General features: G+C 61.2%; 3 protein-coding genes across 3 annotated transcripts; 2 read left to right on the top strand and 1 right to left on the bottom strand.

The window, feature by feature from the left end:
• Positions 1–2,200: 2,200 nt before the first annotated feature.
• On the bottom strand, positions 2,201–3,977 carry S100A1 (S100 calcium binding protein A1). Its single transcript, XM_054293623.1, has 3 exons — positions 3,817–3,977; positions 2,498–2,646; positions 2,201–2,405 (listed from the first exon to the last, which is right to left on the bottom strand). Exons 1-3 carry the CDS (start codon positions 3,959–3,961, stop codon positions 2,262–2,264), a joined length of 438 nt encoding a protein of 145 aa, XP_054149598.1. The 5' UTR covers positions 3,962–3,977; the 3' UTR covers positions 2,201–2,261.
• A 6,409-nt stretch (positions 3,978–10,386) lies between these two features.
• S100A13 (S100 calcium binding protein A13) lies at positions 10,387–12,087 on the top strand. Its single transcript, XM_054293605.1, has 3 exons — positions 10,387–10,553; positions 10,692–10,899; positions 11,950–12,087. Exons 2-3 carry the CDS (start codon positions 10,708–10,710, stop codon positions 12,085–12,087), a joined length of 330 nt encoding a protein of 109 aa, XP_054149580.1. The 5' UTR covers positions 10,387–10,553; positions 10,692–10,707.
• A 1,559-nt stretch (positions 12,088–13,646) lies between these two features.
• S100A14 (S100 calcium binding protein A14) lies at positions 13,647–16,696 on the top strand. Its single transcript, XM_054293632.1, has 3 exons — positions 13,647–13,679; positions 15,640–15,786; positions 16,577–16,696. Exons 1-3 carry the CDS (start codon positions 13,647–13,649, stop codon positions 16,694–16,696), a joined length of 300 nt encoding a protein of 99 aa, XP_054149607.1.
• Positions 16,697–17,546: the final 850 nt, after the last annotated feature.

Here is a 17,546-nt window from a genome sequence, read left to right as displayed (position 1 = left end):
ATGGGATTGTCATGGAATCGTCATGGAATCATCAGGGAATCGTCATGGAATTGTCGGGGAATTGTCAGGGAATCGTCATGGAGTCGTCATGGGATTGTTATGGAATTGTCATGGAACCATCATGGAATTGTCCTGGAATTGTCATGGAACCACAGCGTGAAAAATGCGTATTTTATTATTGGCTTTTGGCAAATATAGAAATGAATATTATATGTGTTATGTCAGAAAGTTACACTGTATTAATTCTCTTAAGTACTGTGTTAAATACAGTTTTAGGTTAGAACAAAATGTTAAAATAGAAACGATGCTATGTAAGATTCTTTTTTTAAAGAAAGGACTCACAGTGAGATAGCAGCCACGGGACACCTGAATCTTTCAGAGAAAGAGAATTTATTGCTCCATTATCAGGAGAAACAAACTTCTTCCTGCCTTGCTTAACCCTGAAGATGACATTAAGATTCAGAGGAAGAAGCTGACTCTGCCCAGACAGAATCCTGTATTTGAATGGAATTTATGCATCATGTATGAGATGTATGAATATGCAACATGTTGATGCTTTTAAGGGTTAATCCTCTGTTAATGTGTGTCCTTTTTCTGGTTTATTTTGCCCAGAAAAGGCACCTGGACTGTCTGTAACTCTTTGTATTTATTGTCTCGTATTGTCCTAAATCCAAATTGTCCAAATTTTATTACTGTAATTATATTACTATTTTTATAACCATGCCGATCCCAGACCGGGATGGCGGGCGGGTGATGGCGCTGGCGGCCCTGCTGGAGCCCTTGGCCACCGTCCCGTCCCATCCTGTCCCATCCCATTCCCGGGAGATCCCAACCGGTTCCTCCGGCCCCGCGGGTGCCTCCGGAGCCGCCCGTGGCGAGTCCCGGCCTGTCCCGTCCTCCCCCGTACCCAAATCCCGGTGATCCCGGTGTGCCACGGCCCGGCGGGGTCACCCTGCCCTGGGGGGGATCACAGGGAGGAATCCCGGGGTGGATCCTGGGGTGGATCCCAGGGGATCCCAAAGGGGACCCCAGGGACATCCAAGGGTGAATCCCAGGGAGGATCCCGGGATCAGTCCCAGGGGATCCCAGAGGGGACCCCATGGTGGATCCTGGGGTGGATCCCAGGGTGGATCTCAGAGGGGATTCCAGGGGAGATCCCAGAGGGGACCCCGAGGTGGATCCCAGGATGGAACCCAGGGGGGTTCCCAGAGGAGATTCCAGGGGGGATTCTGGGGAGGATTCTGGGGTGAATCCCAGGCTGAATCCCAGGGAGGATCCAAGGGGGATCCCAGGGTGGATCCCAAGATGGTTTCCAAACCCTTGAGGTGACCCAGGGTGGATTTCCCTGTGACCCCAGAGTGCACCTCAGGGTGGATCCCAGGCTGGATCCAGGGCTATTTCCAGGCCCTTGGGGTCACCCAGGGTGGATTTCCCCATGACCCCGGGGTAAATCTGAGGGTGGATCCCGGGTTGGATCCCAGAGTGGATCCAGGGCTGTCTCCAAACCCTTGGAGTGACCCAGAGTAGATTTCCCCATGACCCCGGGATGAATTCGAGGGTGGATCCCAGGGTGGATCCCAAGGTGGATCCCAAGATGGTCTCCAAACCCTTGGGGTGACCCAGGGTGGATTTCCCCGTGACCCCAGAGTGGATCCCAGGGTAGATCCCAAGGGGGATCCCAGGGTGGATCCTAGGGGGGATTCTGAGGTGGATCCTGGGGTGGATCATGAGGTGGAATCATGGAATTCCTGGGTGGATCCCAGGGTGGATCCAGGACTGTCTCCAGCTCCTTGGGGATGACCCAGGGTGGATTTCCCCATGACTCCGGGGTGAATCTGAGGGTGGATCCCAGGATGGATCCAGGGCTGTCTCCAAGCCCTTGGGGTGACCTAGGATGGCTTTTCCCCATGATCCCGGTGTAAATCTGAGGGTGGATCCTGTGGTGGATCCTGGGGTGGATCCCAGGATGGATCTCAGGGTGGATCCAGGGCTCTTTCCAGGCCCTTGGGGCAACCCAGGGTGGATTTCCCCATGACCCCACCCTGGGATATCCCCCGGGGGCACTCACAGGGTGGATCCAGGGCAGGAATCCCGAGCAGGACCAAAGGAAGGAGCTCAAACACCCCTCGGGTTGGGTCGGTGCCTTTATTGTGCAGCCGGATCTCATCGGGATCCCCTGGGAATGCTGGGGGGCAGAGGGGCTGATCTGGGGGCTCTGGGGGCGCTCTGGATTTTGGGATCTGCAGCAGGAGAGGGGAGGGTCAGGCGTTCTCCCAGAAGAAAGTGTTGCAGGCCACAGTCAGGGTGGCCACCAGGACCACGAACTCCTGGAAATCCACCTCTCCATCGCCGTTCTCATCCAGGTCCTGCATGATCTTCTCCACGGCCCCCGCGTCCTTCTGGGCCTGGGGGTGACACAGGGTGAGCCGTGGGGCTGGGAAATGGGGGGAAAATGGGGGAAAAGAGCCCCCCCAGTGGCCAAACTGGTCCCAGTTACCTCCAGGAAACATCCCAGCTCGCTCTGCAGCAGCTCCTTGAGCTCCTTCTTGCTCAGCTTGTACTTGTCCCCTTCCTTGCCCGAGTAGTGGTGGAAGACATTGATCAGGGTCTCCATGGCCCCTTCCAGCTGCGATGTCATGGCTGCGGCTGCGGGACCCCCAGCACGTCACCTGGCAGCCCCCCTGTGTGGGTGACACCCCCTGGTCACAGCCCCCGGGTTCCTCATTCTCCAAATTCCCGACCCCCAAATTCCTAAACCCCCGAATTCCTCGTCTCCCAAATTCCTCAGAGCTCAAATTTCCTGATCCCCCAAGTTCCTCAGATCCTAATTTCCTGGTCCCCCAAATTCCTGGTCCCCCAAATTCCTGATCCCCCAAATTCCTGATCTCCCAAATTCCTCATTTACTAAATTCCTGATCCCCCAAATTCCTGATCCCCCAAGTTCCTGATCCCCCCAATTCCTAACCCTCCAAATTCCTGATCCCTCAAATTCCTGATCCCCCAAATTCCTGATCCCCCAAATTCCTCAGCCCTCAAATTCCTGATCCTCCAAATTCTGATCCCCCAAATTCCTGATCCCCCAAGTTCCTGATCTCCCCATTTCCTAATCCCCCAAATTCCTCATCTCCTAAATTCCTGATCCCCCAAATTCCTCGTCTCCCAAGTTCCTCAACCTCCAAATTCTTGATCCCCGAAATTCCTCATCTTCTAAATTCCTGATCCCCTAAATTCCTGATCCCCCAAATTCCTCATATCCTAATTTCCCCCAGATTCCTCATCCCCCAAATTCCTCATTTCCTAAATTCCTGATCTGGGGTCTGGAGGTATCTCAGGGGCAGGACTGGGGCATCCCAGGGGGGGTCTGGGGCATCCCAGGGGGTTTTGGGGGGATCCAGGGGCAGGACTGGGGGTTCTGAGGGGATCCCAGAGGCAGGACTGGGGATCTGGGGGGGATCCCAGGGGCTGGGCAGGGGGTTCTGAGGGGATCCCAGGGGTTTCTGAGGGGATCCAGGGGTTTCTGAGGGGATCCCAGGGGGATCTGGGGGGATCCCAGAGGTTGGGCAGGGGGTTCTGAGGAGATCCCAGGGGGTTTGGGGGGATCCAGGGGTTTCTGAGGGGATCCCAGGGGGTTCTGAGGGGATCCAGGGGTTTCTGAGGGGATCCCAGGGGGTTCTGAGGGGATCCCAGGGTGTTCTGAGGGGATCCCAGGGGTTTCTGAGGAGATCCAGGGGTTCTGAGGGGATCCCAGGGGGATCTGGGGCCTTCCAGGGGTTTCCGAGGGCCTATTCGGGGTGCACCAGAGTCACCTGCGCTCACCTGAGCTCCCCGCGCTCCGAGTGCTCCCTCCCGGCCGGGCCGGGCACGTTAAATAAGCTCCAATCCCCCTCCCTCCGGGAGGATCCGATACCGGGGCTGGGCAGCCGGGCTGGCACCGCGAGCCAGCCCCGCAGGGGCCGGGCATGGGGGGCACAACCCGCGGGCAGCACCCCCAGACCCGCGGGGGCTCAGCATCGCTCAGGAGGGGTCCCCGTGCCACCCTCCAGCGTCCCTTGTCACCCCGAAATGTGGAAAAACTGGGGACACCGTGAGGATTGGGATGGACACGGGGGTCCCTCGTCGGGGAGGTGACCTCGGGGTGGCACCGCGGTGGCACCGCGGTGGCACCGAGGGCATCCCCCGTCTGTCAGCGCCGGCACCGGGGCCGCATCCCCGGGGTCGCTCCCGGTGCCCATCGCGGATCCGGTGTCCCCGGGAGCCGGCGCGGCCCGGGGGGAGCGCCGGGGGCTATCGGGTGACTCGGAGCTCTCAAAGGGCTCTTGTCCGCCCTCAAAAGGCCCCACAAGGCCCGGCCCGGCGTTGCTGCAGCAACGGCTCGGCCGAGGAAACCGGAGCCGAGCTGGCCCCGGGGATGCTGATAATGGCCGGGATCCCGTTACGGCCCCGGGGCCGAGCGGGCTGGAGCCCCGCAGCCCCCGCGGCTCCGGCGGCCCCGGGGAGAGCGGCACCGGATTCCTGAGTGCCCGAATTACTGATGCCCTGAATTCCTCATCTCCTGGATTGCTGATCCCTCAGATTGCTGGTCCCCCACGTTCGTGATCCCCTGAATTCCTGATCCCCCGAATTCCTCAGCCACCGAATTCCTGATCCCCCAGATTCCGGATCCCCCGAATTCCTGATCGCCTGAACTCCTCAGGGTCTGGATTCCTGATCCCCCAAATTCCTCAGGCAGGCCCTGAATTACTGATCCCCCAGATTGCTGATCCCCCAAATTCCTCAGCCCCCGAATTCCTGATACCCCGAATTCCTCAGGCCCTGAATTTCTGATCCCCTGAATTCTGATCCCCCAAATTCCTCAGCCCCAGAATTCCTGATACCTCGAATTCCTCATCTCCTGAATTACTGATTCCCCCAGATTGCTGATCCCCCGAATTCCTCAGACCCCGAATTCCCGATCCCTCAAATTCCGGATCCCCCGAATTCCTCTGCCCTCGAATTCCTCAGGCCCTGAATTACTGATCCCCCAGATTTCTGATCCCCCAGATTCCTGATCCCTCAAATTCCTGATACCCTGAATTCCTGATCTCCTGAATTACTGATCCCCCAGATTCCAGTTCCCCTGAATTCCTGATCCCCCGAATTCCCAATGCCCCGAATTCCCCATGTCCTGGATTAATTCCTAATCTCCGAAATTCCTCACCCCCCAATTCCTGATCTCCCGAATTCCTCATCCCCCAAATTTCTTATCCCCCGAATTCCTCATCTCCTGAATCCCTAATCTCTTAAATTCCTCAGGCCCCGAATTCATGATCCCCCAGATTGCTAATCCCCCAAATTCCTGATCCCCCGAATTCCTCATCTCCTAAATTCCCAATCTCCCAAATTCCTCATCTCCCAAATTCTTGATTCCCCCAAATTCCTGATCCCCCAATTTCTGATCCCCAAAATTCATAATCCCCCAAATTCCCGATCCCCCAAGTTCTTCATCCCTCAAATTCCTCAACCCCAATTTCCCGATCCCCCGAATTCCTGATCCCCCAAGTCCCTCATCCCCCAAATTCCTCAACCCCAAATTCCCAATCCCCCAAATTCCTGATCCCCAAATCCCTCACCCCCTCTCTGTGACTCCCCAGGATTTGGGACCCCCCCAAACAGCAGCACCATTTCCAGCAGGGCCGGGCGGTGCCGAGCCCTAATTAGGGGTTAATTTAATTAACATCCTGCAGCTCCCTCATTTCCTGTCCCCGCCATCCCTGTGTCCTGTCCCTCAAAATTCCAAGTTTGGGGGGCTCCAGGAGGGGTTGGATCTTAAAATTCCGAGATTGGGGGACACTGGGAGGGGCCGGATCCCAAAATTCCGAGTTTGGGGGGGCACCGGGAGGGATCCCGAGATCCCGAATTTGGGGGGCACCGTGAGGGGCCAGATCCCAAAATCCCGAATTTGGGGGTACCGGAGGGGTCCTGTGTCACTCACTCTCGGTGTCCCCGTCCCCAGAGCGGATCAGGATCCCGGGAACGTCACCGGGCTCGTGACAGGGACGGGCATTGGCCAAAAATAACCCCGGGCCCAGCCCGTGCCAGGCGGGGACAGAGGGGACAGAACCGGGACTGGCACGGGTGGAGCGTGTGAGGGGCATTGCCAGCGCCCCAAACCCTCTGGGACAGCGGGACCGGGGCTGAACCCCAAATCTGGGGGCTCCTGGGGGGTCCAGGGCAGATTCCCAGAATCTCTTCCCAAATCAGGAGCAGAGAGGGACATGCCAGGAGCTTTACACACAGCTTGGAACAGATCCCAAACCCCAAAAGCTCTGGGACAACAGCACCGAGGGTGAACCCCAACTTTGGGGGGTCCTGGGGTATCCTGGGGGTTCCTGGATCCTGCAGGGATGGAAATTCCCAGAAATGAGAGCAACAAGGGGCATGCCAGGAGCTTTACACACAGCTCAGAACAGGTCCCAGCCCCCCAAATCCTTTGGGACAGTGGGACCGAGGGTGAACCCCAAATCTGGGGGGTCCCAAACCCTGCAAGGCAGATTCCCAGAATCTCTTCCCAAATCAGGAGCAGCGAGGGACATGCCAGGAGCGTTACACACAGCTTGGAACGGGTCCCAGCCCCTGCTCCACTTGGACCCAGCCAAACCAGTTGCTCCAGTTTAAACCAGTGCCGGGGCTGGGCCGGATCTTGTCTCCACATCCCGTCGCCTGCAAGAGGCTTTTCCATCCTCCCCGGGCTTTGGGAAGGGAGGAGCTGAGGTGGCCGGGCTGGGGACACCGCCCGTGGTGGCTCTGTGGCATCAGTGTCACCTGCAGAGAGAGCTGGTGGGGACAGCAGGGGACATCGCCGGGCTGGGGACACCGTGGTGGCCGTGGTGGCCGTGGTGGCTGTGGTGGCCATGGTGACATCCCTGGTTGGGGTCCTCAACTGAGACAGGGATCACTACCAGGTTGGTGTCACCCTGGTGGCCACGGTGGCAGTGGTGGCCATGGTGACTATCCCCAGTTAGGGTCCTCAACCCAGACAGGGACCACTGCTGGGCTGGATCCTGGTGGCCATGGTGGCCGTGGTGGCCGTCATGGTTGGGGTCCCCAGACTGGTCACTGTGGTGGCCATGGTGGCATCACCAGTTGGGGTCCCCAGACTGGTCACTGTGGTGGCCATGGTGACATCCCCAATTTGGGGTCTCCAGCTCAGGCAGGGTGTGAAGAAGCCCAGGATGAAGATGTGGAAGTGGACACTGACCCCCTGCTTGTGGTCACTCTGTCACACAGGGTCCTGTGGTCTTATATGGGCTGAGTCCCTTTATGGTCTTGTCCCTGTCCCTACATGGTCCCTGTCCCTGTATGGCCTGAGTCACGTCCCTGCCCCTATATGGCCCAAGACCCTATATGTTCATTGTTCCCATATGGCCCTGTCCCTATATAGTCCCTGTCCCTGTATGGTCCTGTCCCTGTATGGCCCAAGTATCTATATGGCCCTATCTCTGCCCCTGTATGACTCAAGACCCTATATGATCCCTGTCCCTATAAGGTTCCTGTCCCTATATGGCCCTGTACCCACATATGGCCCAAATCTCAATATGGCCCGAGTCCCTGTATGGCCCTGTCCCTGTCCCTATATGGCCCAAATCTCTATATGGCCCAAGTCCCTACACAGTCCCTGTCTCTATATGGCCCAAGTCCTTATATGTTCTTTGTCCCTATATGGCCCGAGTCCCTGTATGGCCCTGTCCCTATATGTTCCTTGTCCCTATATGGCCCGAGTCCCTATATTGCCCTATATGGTCCTGTCCCTGTCCCTTTATGGCTCAAGTCCTTACATGTTCCTTGTCCCTATATGGCCCAAATCTCTATATGGTCCCTGTCCCTATATGGCCCAAGTTCCTACACAGTCCCTGTCCCTATATGGTCCCTGTCCCTATATGGCCGAAGTCTCTATATGGGCCAAGTCCTATGTGGTCCCATCCCTGTCCCTATATGGTCCCTGTCCCCATATGCCCCAAGTCTCTATATGTTCCTTGTCCCTATATGGCCCAAGTCCCTACACAGTCCTTGTTCCTATATGGCCCAGTCCCTGTCCCCATATGCCCCAAATCTCTATATGGTCCCACCTCTGTCCCTACATGGCCCCAGTCCCTCCATGATCCCAGTCCCGTTCCCTCCATGCTCCCCTCCTGTCCCTGCTGGTGTCCCCAAGTCCATCTCACCCCTCCCTACCCACGGGAACCGCCCCGATGGGAATCCCAGTGTGACAAAAACCCCTGGGTGTCACCTGGATGTCCCCTCCCCTTCCCTCTGTGGGGACACCTGCCCCTTGCTCACCCCAAATTCCAGGCTCAGGAGTCACGGGCCCGCCTGGCTCCGGGGCCGCTGATTCACCCCAAACCTGTCCCCGACTGATTCACCCCAAACCTGTCCCTGACGGATTCACCCCAAACCTGTCCCCGCTCCCGTCCCTGACTCACCTGCCCTTTCCCAAGAGGCCACCCCGGTGTCCTGACGTGGGGCTCGGGGACCGTCCCAGCCCCGTGTCCCCTCCCGTGTCCCCTCCCGTCCTGCCCGGGCCGGATGGGGCTGCAGGAAACCAATTCCTGCCCCGTGAGCTGGAGTGACACCTGTGGGGTGGGGACAGGGTCCGTGGGAGCCTCCCTGTCCCCGTCAGCGTCTCAGAGCTCAGCACAACCCGGTGACAGTGACATCTGTCTGGGGACACCCCTGTCCTAAACCCCAAACACCTCTGGGCTTTGAGACCCCAAATTCCTGCGTGTTCCCCTGGGGGCTGCATCTTCACTTTCACTCACACCCCTGGGTGAGGTTGGGGCTGTCACCCAGGTTGGGGACATTGGGGACAATCCTGAGGTGGACAATTGTGACATTGTACTGGGGACACCCCTGTCCTTGGCCCTAAAACACCCCTGGGGCTTTGAGACCCCAAATTCCTGCGTGTTCCCCTGGGGTGCTGCAGCTGCCTTGGGGACATTGGGGACAGTCCTGAGGCTGACAATTGTGACATTTTGCTGGGGAGTCCCCTGTCCTCAGACCCCAAAACACCCCTGGGGCTTTGGGACCCCAAATTCCCACGTGTCACCCTGGGAATGGGACAGTTTGTCACCCAGGTTGGGGACAGCGCTGAGATGGACAATTGTGACATTGCCCTGGGGACCCCCCTGCTCTGAGCCCCCAAAACACCCCTGGGGGCTTTGGGACCCCCAGTTCCTGCATGTTCCCCTGTTTGTCACACCCCTGAGTGGGGTTGGGGACATTGGGGACAGTCCTGAGGCTGAGGGTCCCCTCGAGGTGTGGGGCACAATTTGGGGTCCCCGTGGGAATGGGGAGTGCCAGGTCTGCCATGTTATAAATACCCACTGATTAAAGGGGAGGGCCGTCCCAACCCCCTAATTAATTGGGATTAATTAATTTTTTACAGAGCCCACTATTAATAGGGATGATGTCAGTGGGAAGCTGAGTCACAACTCTCACTCTGCGCGGGCCCAGCCGGGATGTGACAGGGATGTGACAGAGATGTCACCGCGGTTCTGGGGTCACCCCCTTGTCCCCAAACCTGCAGGGAACAACCTGGGGGTGACACCGGCCTAGAATGGGGCTCAAAGTTTGGATTTAATAATTTTTCCACCCAAAACCATCCTGGTTCTGGGCACGGTTGCAGTGATACCCCAGCCCCGGTCACCGAGATGTCACTGCAGCTTTGGGGTCACCACATTGTCCCCAACCCTGCAGGGAACAACCTGGGGGTGACACCTGCCCTGTACCCCCAGAATGGGGCTAAAGTTTGGATTTAATCATTTTTCCACCCCGATTTTGGGAATATTTCCGTGCACGACCCCGGTGATGCCCCAGTGCCGGTCACCAGAATGTCACCACGGCTCTGGGGTCACCTCCTTGTCCCCAACCCTGCAGGGAACAACCTGGGGGTAACACCGGTCTAGAATGGGGCTCAAAGTTTGGATTTAATCATTTTTCCACCCAAAACCATCCCGATTTTGGGAACGTTTCCGTGCACAGCCCTGGTGATACCCCAGCCCTGGTCACTGGAATGTCACCGCGGCTCTGGGGTGACCTCTTTGTCCCCAGCCTTGCAGGGAAGGACCTGGGGGTGACACCTGCCCTGCACCCCCAAAATGGGGCTCAAAGTTTGTATTTAATAATCTCGGGGGTCTTTTCCACGCAAAACCATCCCGATTTCGGGAATGTTTCCCTGCACGGCCCCGGTGATGCTCCCGGTCCCCTCCTGTCCCCTCCTGTCCCCACCGGAGCTCCCCGAGCGGCGCCACCGAGGCCGCGGCCGCTTCAGGCCGAGCTTGGTCCGGTGCCCGGGCTGGGAGGGAGCAGAGCACGGAGGGACGGACGGACGGACGGACGGACGGACGGGCGGTGACTCCGCGTCCGTCCGGCCGCATCGGGAAACCCAACACCGGCGCGACACCGAGGGAGGGGGGGACGCACAAAGGCTGCGCTGTCCCCTCCTGCAGCGCGGCTATAAAAACGCCTGAAAACGCCCCAAAAGTGCCTAAAACCCCTCGAAACGGCGGCAGCGAGGGGTGAGTGAGTGCGGCCTCGCTTCCCTGATGTCCCCGTGTCACCAGCGGGGTCCCGCACAAACCCTCGCAGGGTTGGGGAGGGGGCGAAAATCCCACCTGGGACATCCCCGACCCCTTTTTGGGCTCCTGTCCCCGCAGCCCCGTGTCCGGTGCCATGGCCGAGCTGCCCGAAGGGACCGAGCGGAGCGAACCGACCGAAGGGACCGAGCTGACGGAGCTGGAGGCGGCCATCGAGCGCATCGTCACCGTGTTTGTCACCTTCGCCGCCAAGGAGGGCAGGAAGGGCACGCTGAGCACCGGCGAGTTCAAGGAGCTGGTGCGGCTCCAGCTGCCCAACATGATGAAGGTGAGGGGGGCGGCGGCAGCGCCGGGGGGTCCCTGGGGGTGCCCCTAAACTGTGGGGTCCCCCCGGTGTCCCCCAGAACCGTAGGGATGCTCCCGATGTCCCCCTGAACCGTGGGGATGCTCCCGAGGGTCCCCCTGAACTGTGGGGCTGCTCCTGATCATCCAGGGGTGCCCCCTGAACCTGTGCCCTGAGTGTCCCCCTAAACTGTGGGGTCCCCCCGGTGTCCCCCAGAACCGCGGGGATGCTCCCGGTGCTCTGGGGGTCCCCCTGAACCGATGCCCCCTGAGTCCCCCTGAACCGTGGGCCTTTCCTGTTCCCCATTGAGGGTCCCCCAGAACCAAGGGGCTGCTCCTGATCGTCCAGGGGTCCCCCAGAACCGGTGGCCCGGGGGTCCCCCTGAACCGCGGGGCTGCTCCCCAGGGTCCCCCAGAACAGAGGGGCTGCTTCCAATCATCCAGGGGTCCCCCAGAACCGATGCCCCGGGAGTCCCTCTGAACTGTGGGACTGCTCCTGATCATCCAGGGGTCCCCCAGAACCGGTGGCCCGGGGGTCCCCCTGAACCGTGGGACTGCTCCTGAGGGTCCCCCAGAACCGAGGGGCTGCTCCCGGTGCCCCGGGGGTCCTCCAGAACTGTGGGGCTGCTCCTGATCATCCAGGGGTCCCCCAGAACCGGTGCCCCGGGGGTCCCCCCGAACCACGAGACTGCTCCCGATGCTCTGGGGGTCCCCGAGGGGCTGCTCCCGATCTCTTGGGGGGTGCCCCTGAACCAGTCCCCCGAGGGTCCCCCTGAACCGTGGGGCTGCTCGTGATCATCTAGGGGTCCCCTCGGGGCTGGTCCCTCGGGGGTCCCCCTAAACCGGTCTCCTGAGGGTCCCCCCGAACCGAGGGGCTGCTCCCGGTGCCCCCAGTGTCCCCCTGAACCGGTGCCCCTGGTGTCCCCCAGAACCGCGGTTCTGTCCCGCTCCCCCCGGCTCTGTCAGCCCCCGCTCCCCTCATTCCCATCCCGGTTTCTGGGGGTCTCCTCCCGGGTTCCCCCCACCACCCTGGCAGGACGTGCCCTCGCTGGAGGAGAAGATGAGCGAGCTGGACGTGAACAACGACGAGGAGCTGCGGTTCGGGGAGTTCTGGCGGCTCGTCGGGGAGCTGGCCAAGGCCGTGCGCAGGGACAAGGCTGCGGCCAAGAAGTGACAAAGAGGCCTCTAAAAAAATAAAACAAAAAGGTTTTCCCCGAGCCTGAGCATCGCTGCTGTTCTTGCTGGGCTCCGGATTTGAGCCCCCATCTCGTGGTGGGGTTTGGGGTCACGATGGATGGGGTTGTTCCCAAATCACTCTGGCGCCGGTTTGGCTTTTTGGGGTGCCCCACAAACGCCTTCCTGCCACGCTGGGGGGTGCGTGGGGGGCTGTGGCCGGGGTGGGGCTCGGGAGATCCCCGACAGCGATGCCACGCTGGTCACGGTGGCCACCAGCTCCTCCGCAGGGTCCTGGGTGGCACAGGGGGCACATCCCGGCTTGGGGAAAATCCCAAATATTCAGGATATTCAGAATATTGAGAATATGCATCCCCGCGAGTCCCGGCGCTGCTGGGATCCCGGTGCGGGCTCTCGGTGCCGTTCCCACACGGGATGAGGAAGATGAGGAACCGCCGGCGTGGCCGGGAAGGAGGGAAGGAGGCGTTTCCCGGCCCCAACGCTGGCGCCGGGCCAGGCGCTCCTAAATCACTGCCTTGCACCACGGAGCTCCCACTCACACCTGGGCCGGTATAAAACCCCGGCCCGCCGCAGCCCGGGCACACCCGGGCCAGCCCGAGCTGCAGGTGAGTGGGATGGGATGGGACCAGAGGGGCTTTGTGTGCCTTGGGATGGGACCAGAGCGGGTTTGTGTGCCTCGGGATGGGACAGAGGGGGTTTGTGCGCTCTGGGATGGGACCAGAGGGGTTTGTGCGCCCTGGAATGGGACAGAGGGGTTTGTGTGCTCTGGGATGGGACCAGAGGAGTTTGTGCGCTCTGGGATGGGACCAGAGGGGGTTTGTGCGCTCTGGGATGGGACAGAGGGGTTTGTGTGCTCTGGGATGGGACCAGAGGAGTTTGTGCGCTCTGGGATGGGACCGAGGGATTTGTGCACCCCGGGATGGGATCAGAGGGGTTTGTGCGCTCTGGGATGGGACCAGAGGAGTTTGTGCGCTCTGGGATGGGACCAGAGGGGGTTTGTGCGCTCTGGGATGGGACAGAGGGGTTTGTGCGCCCTGGGATGGGACCAGGAGGGGTTTGTGCGCTCTGGGATGGGACCAGAGGGGTTTGTGCGCTCTGGGATGGGACCAGAGGGGGTTTGTGCGCTCTGGGATGGGACCAGAGGGGTTTGTGCACCTCGGGATGGGATCAGGAGGGGTTTGTGCCCTCTGGGATGGGACCGAGGGGGTTTGTGCGCCCCATGGATGGAACCAGGAGGGGTTTTTGGGTTTTTGAGCCTCGGGCCCCTCCGCTCCCACGCTCGGCTCTGCCGCGACTTGCGAGGACGCCGGGGACGTGTCCCGGCAGCTCCGGAGCCGCATCCCGGGGCTCGTTCCGCCGTGAGGAGGAGGAGGAGGAGGAGGAGTCCCGGAGCTGGAATAGGGGGAGCTCACCCCAAACCCAGAGCTGAGCTTGGATTCCTTTCCCCGCCAGCTCCCCCCGGATCCCCGGAACACGAGAGACCCCCGAGAGACCCCGAGAGACCCCAGGAGGGACCCCCGAGGAGCAGCGAGCAGCAGGATGGGCCAGTGCAACTGTCGCAAGAAGAGAAAGGTCCGGAGGGACACCGGGGGTGACACCGGGGGTGACACCGGGGGGACAACGGGGGGGACAACGGGGGGGACAACGGGGGTGACCCCCGGGCACGGCGCAGGAACCGGGGGGTGTTCGGGGCTTTGGGGGGCTCCGGGATTCAGCGCCGGGAGCGTCTCCGAGGATGCCCCGGTGGTAGAGAAGCTCCCGTTCTGCTCGGTTTGCAACCGGGAGGTGCCCACCCCAACCGGGAGGTGCCCACCCCACCCCTGGCACCGGTGGAAGATTTGGGGGCACCGGGTTGAGGCTTTAGGCATCACCGATTGTGGTTTCACGGGGAAGCCGCAGATTTGGGGTGAATCAGCGGCGTTTCACTAAAACGGAGCCGCGGGAGAGACCGGGAGAGAAAGGGAAAGACCGGGAATGACCAAGATTGACCGGCATTGACCGAGATTGACGGGGATTGACCAGGAGAGACCGGGAATGATGGGGAGAGACCGGGGTTGATCGGGATTGATCGGGAATGACCAGGATTGATCAGGAAAGACCAGGAGAGACCGGGCGGGACCGAGATTGACCGGGATTGATCGGGAATGACCGGGACTGACCAGGAGAGACCGGGAGAGACCGAGAGTGACCGCGACTGACCAGGACTGACCACGACTGACTGGGATAGACCGGGAGAGACCGGGGATGGGGGTCTGGTTATTCTGCGCCCCCCCGCCCCGCCGGTACCGGGGTCTGGGGGTGTCCGAGGAGCTCCGGGCGGGCTCTGAGTCACGGAGGGAGAGGAAGAACCAGTCGGGACGGGCCGGGCCCGCGCCGGGGGTGGCGAGAGACGCCGCGGTGGCGGAGCCTGGGCGGGGACAGCTCGGGGGGACGGGAGGTGGCGGCTGGAGGGGCCGCGACAGCTGGATGGGGGCGAGAAACATCTGGGGGCATCACGGCTGTGTGGGGGCTGCGAGGGGGCACAGCTGGATGGGGAGGTGGCACAGCTGGATGGGCTTACAGCTGGATAGGATGGCAGCTGGATGGGGAGGTGGCACAGCTGGATGGGAGGTCACAGGTGGATGGGGAGGTGTCTCACATCCGCACAGACGGGCCTGGTGCCGATAAGGAGATTTGTACGCCGTGGTTGTGGAGGGGTTAAATGTCCCGCCCGCTCGGGGATTGTCCTGTGTCACCCCCGCGGGATGTGTCACCCTCCGTGGACCTGTGCCACCTCCCAATGGAGCTGTGCCACCTCTCCACAGAGCCGTGCCACCCCTCTGGGGACCTGTGCCACCACCATGGGGACCCTCCACAGAGCTGTGTCACCCCTCTGGGGAGCTGTGTCACCCCCTTGAGGACCTGTGTGACCCCTCTGAGGACCTGTCCCACCCCCCTGGGGACCTGTCACATCCCCATGGGGAGCTGTGCCACCCCTCCATGGACCTGTGTGACCCCTCGACGGAGCTGTGCCACCCCCTTGGGGACCTGTGCCACCTCTCTGGGGACCTGTGCCACCCCTCTGTGGGATGTCCCACCCCTCCAAGGAGCTGTCCCACCCCTCTGGAAAACTGTGCCACCCCTCCAGGGATCTGTGCCACCCCTCTGGAGTGCCACTATAGGACACAAAAACCCACCAGCGCACACCGCTGTTCTCAAGGTGAAAGGAAAGGGCAGTTTATTCCCTGACTCCAACATTCAGAGCTTCCCAAGAGTGACAGCGGGTTGGAGGGTGACAGTGCCACCTCTCCAATGACGCCGGACAAACCAACAGCCCATCAGCTTTCTCCTCCTCCATAAAAGAATGCAGAACCATGAGTTATTTACAGAAAACGTGTGAGAGAAAGTTCGCTACAAGAACACCAACATCAGAAGGCTTAGAAAATGCTAAAAAATCAGGGTGACACTGGGGACCTGTGTGACCCCTCTGGGGACCTGTCCCACCCCTTTGGGGACCTGTCCCCCCTTTTCTCACCCCGTGTCCCCCTCTCAGGACTGCCAGGAGCTGACGGACGTGGAGCGCGCCATCGAGACCGTGATCAGCCAGTTCCACTGCTACGCCGTGAAGGGCCAGAAGGAGTACCTGACCCCCAACGAGATGCAGGAGCTGCTGGTGCAGAAGCTGCCGCACCTGGGCAAGGTCAGGGGAGTGACCAGGAGGAGATGGCAGGGGTCCTGGGTGTGGATGGGACCCCCCCAATGGGGTCCTGGGTGAGGTGGGACCCCCCCAGAATGTCCCGATGGAGTCCTGGATGGAGGTGGGAGCCCCTGATGGGGTCCTGGGTGAGGTGGGACCTCCCCCCAATGGGGTCCTGGGTGAGGTGGGACCCCCCCAGGATGTCCCAATGGGGTTCTGGAGCCCCCCAGGATGTCCCCATGGGGTTCTGGAGCCCCCCAGGATGTCCCCATGGGGTCCTGGATGAGCTGGGACCCCCCCAGAATGTCCCGATGGAGTCCTGGATGGAGGTGGGAGCCCCTGATGGGGTCCTGGATGGGGGTGGGACCCCCATAATGGGGTCCTGGATGGGGGTGGGATCCCCCCAACGAGGTCCTGGATGGGAGTGGGACGCTCTCAGGATGTTCTGATGGGGTCCTGGATGAGGTGGAATCCCCCAATGGGGTCCTGGATGAGATCGGATCCCCCAATGGGGTCCTGGGTGAGATGGGACCCCCATAATGGGCCGCTGGATGGGGGTGGGATCCCCCCAATGGGGTCCTGGATGAGGTGGGACCCCCCCAGGATTTCCTAATAAGGTCCTGGACCCCCCAGGATGTACCGATGGGGTCCTGGATCCCGATGCTGTCTCTGTGGGACCCCCCCATCCCCATCACCCCAATATTGTCTCGGTGGGACCCCCCATCCCCATCACCCCAATATTGTCTCGGTGGGACCCCCCCCCGTCCCCATCACCCCGATGTTGTCTCCGCAGTGCGTGGGACCCCTGGAGGAGAAGATCGAGTGCATGGGAGACCCCAACGAGGCCAAGCTGGAGTTCGGGGAGTACTGGGACATGATGGGCGACGCGGCCAAGGGCTGCCGGAGGAAGTAGAGGGCGATGGCGGGGACGGGGAGGCCCCCGAGGTGCCGCTCCTGGAGCTCCTGAGGCCGCCGAGCTCGGGGGGGACAAAGCGACCTCGGAGGGTCCCCCCTGCCCGTCCATCCCTGCCCTTCTCAGGCCTCCTGCCAGCCCCCAGCTCTGCCCGGTGTGGGGGTACCGGGGGGTCCTGGGTGCTCTGCCTCCATCCCCCGGGACCCTCCGGGTTCGGTTCCCCCGGGACCCTCTGGGTTCGGTTCCCCCCGGTCCCGGAGCTCCGGAGTGATCGGGACTCGGCTCCTTCCCCCTGATCCCCCCGGGATTTTGGGGCTCGACCCCCCAGCCCCGATCCTCGGGACCCTCCGGGTTCGGTTTCCCCGGTCCCGGAGCTCCGGAGCGATCGGGACTCGGCTCCTTCCCCTTGATCCTCCCGGGATTTTGGGGCTCGATCCCCCCAGCCCCGATCCTTGGGACCCTCCGGGTTCGGTTCCCCTGGTCCCGGAGCTTCGGAGCCATCGGGTCTCGGCTCCTTCTCCTCGGTCTCCTCGGGATTTTGGGGTTCGTCCCCACCATGGCACCTCCAGGGCATCTCCACCCCCGGGTTTGTCCCACCTCGTTCTCTCTGGATCCTCCGGGTTCGGTTCCACCCGGTCCCGGAGCTCCGGAGCCATCGGGATTCGGCTCCTTCTCCCCGATCCCCCCGGGATTTTGGGGTTTGTTCCCCCATTCCCGGTCCCCGGGACCCTCCGGTTGGGGCTCCTGGAGCTCCGGAGCGATCAGGACTCTGCTCCTTCCCCTCGGTCCCCTCGGGATTTTGGGGTTCGTCCCCCAGCCCCGACCCCCGGGACCCTCCGGGTTCGGTTCC

Source organism: Melozone crissalis, unplaced genomic scaffold (genome assembly GCF_028551555.1).
Source record: "Melozone crissalis strain CALT ecotype California unplaced genomic scaffold, PUWL_Pcris_2 ptg000161l_1, whole genome shotgun sequence".
Lineage (NCBI taxonomy): Eukaryota > Metazoa > Chordata > Aves > Passeriformes > Passerellidae > Melozone > Melozone crissalis.
The sequence above is the reverse complement of the archived record's forward strand: the minus strand, read 5'-3'. Positions and strand labels throughout refer to the sequence as shown.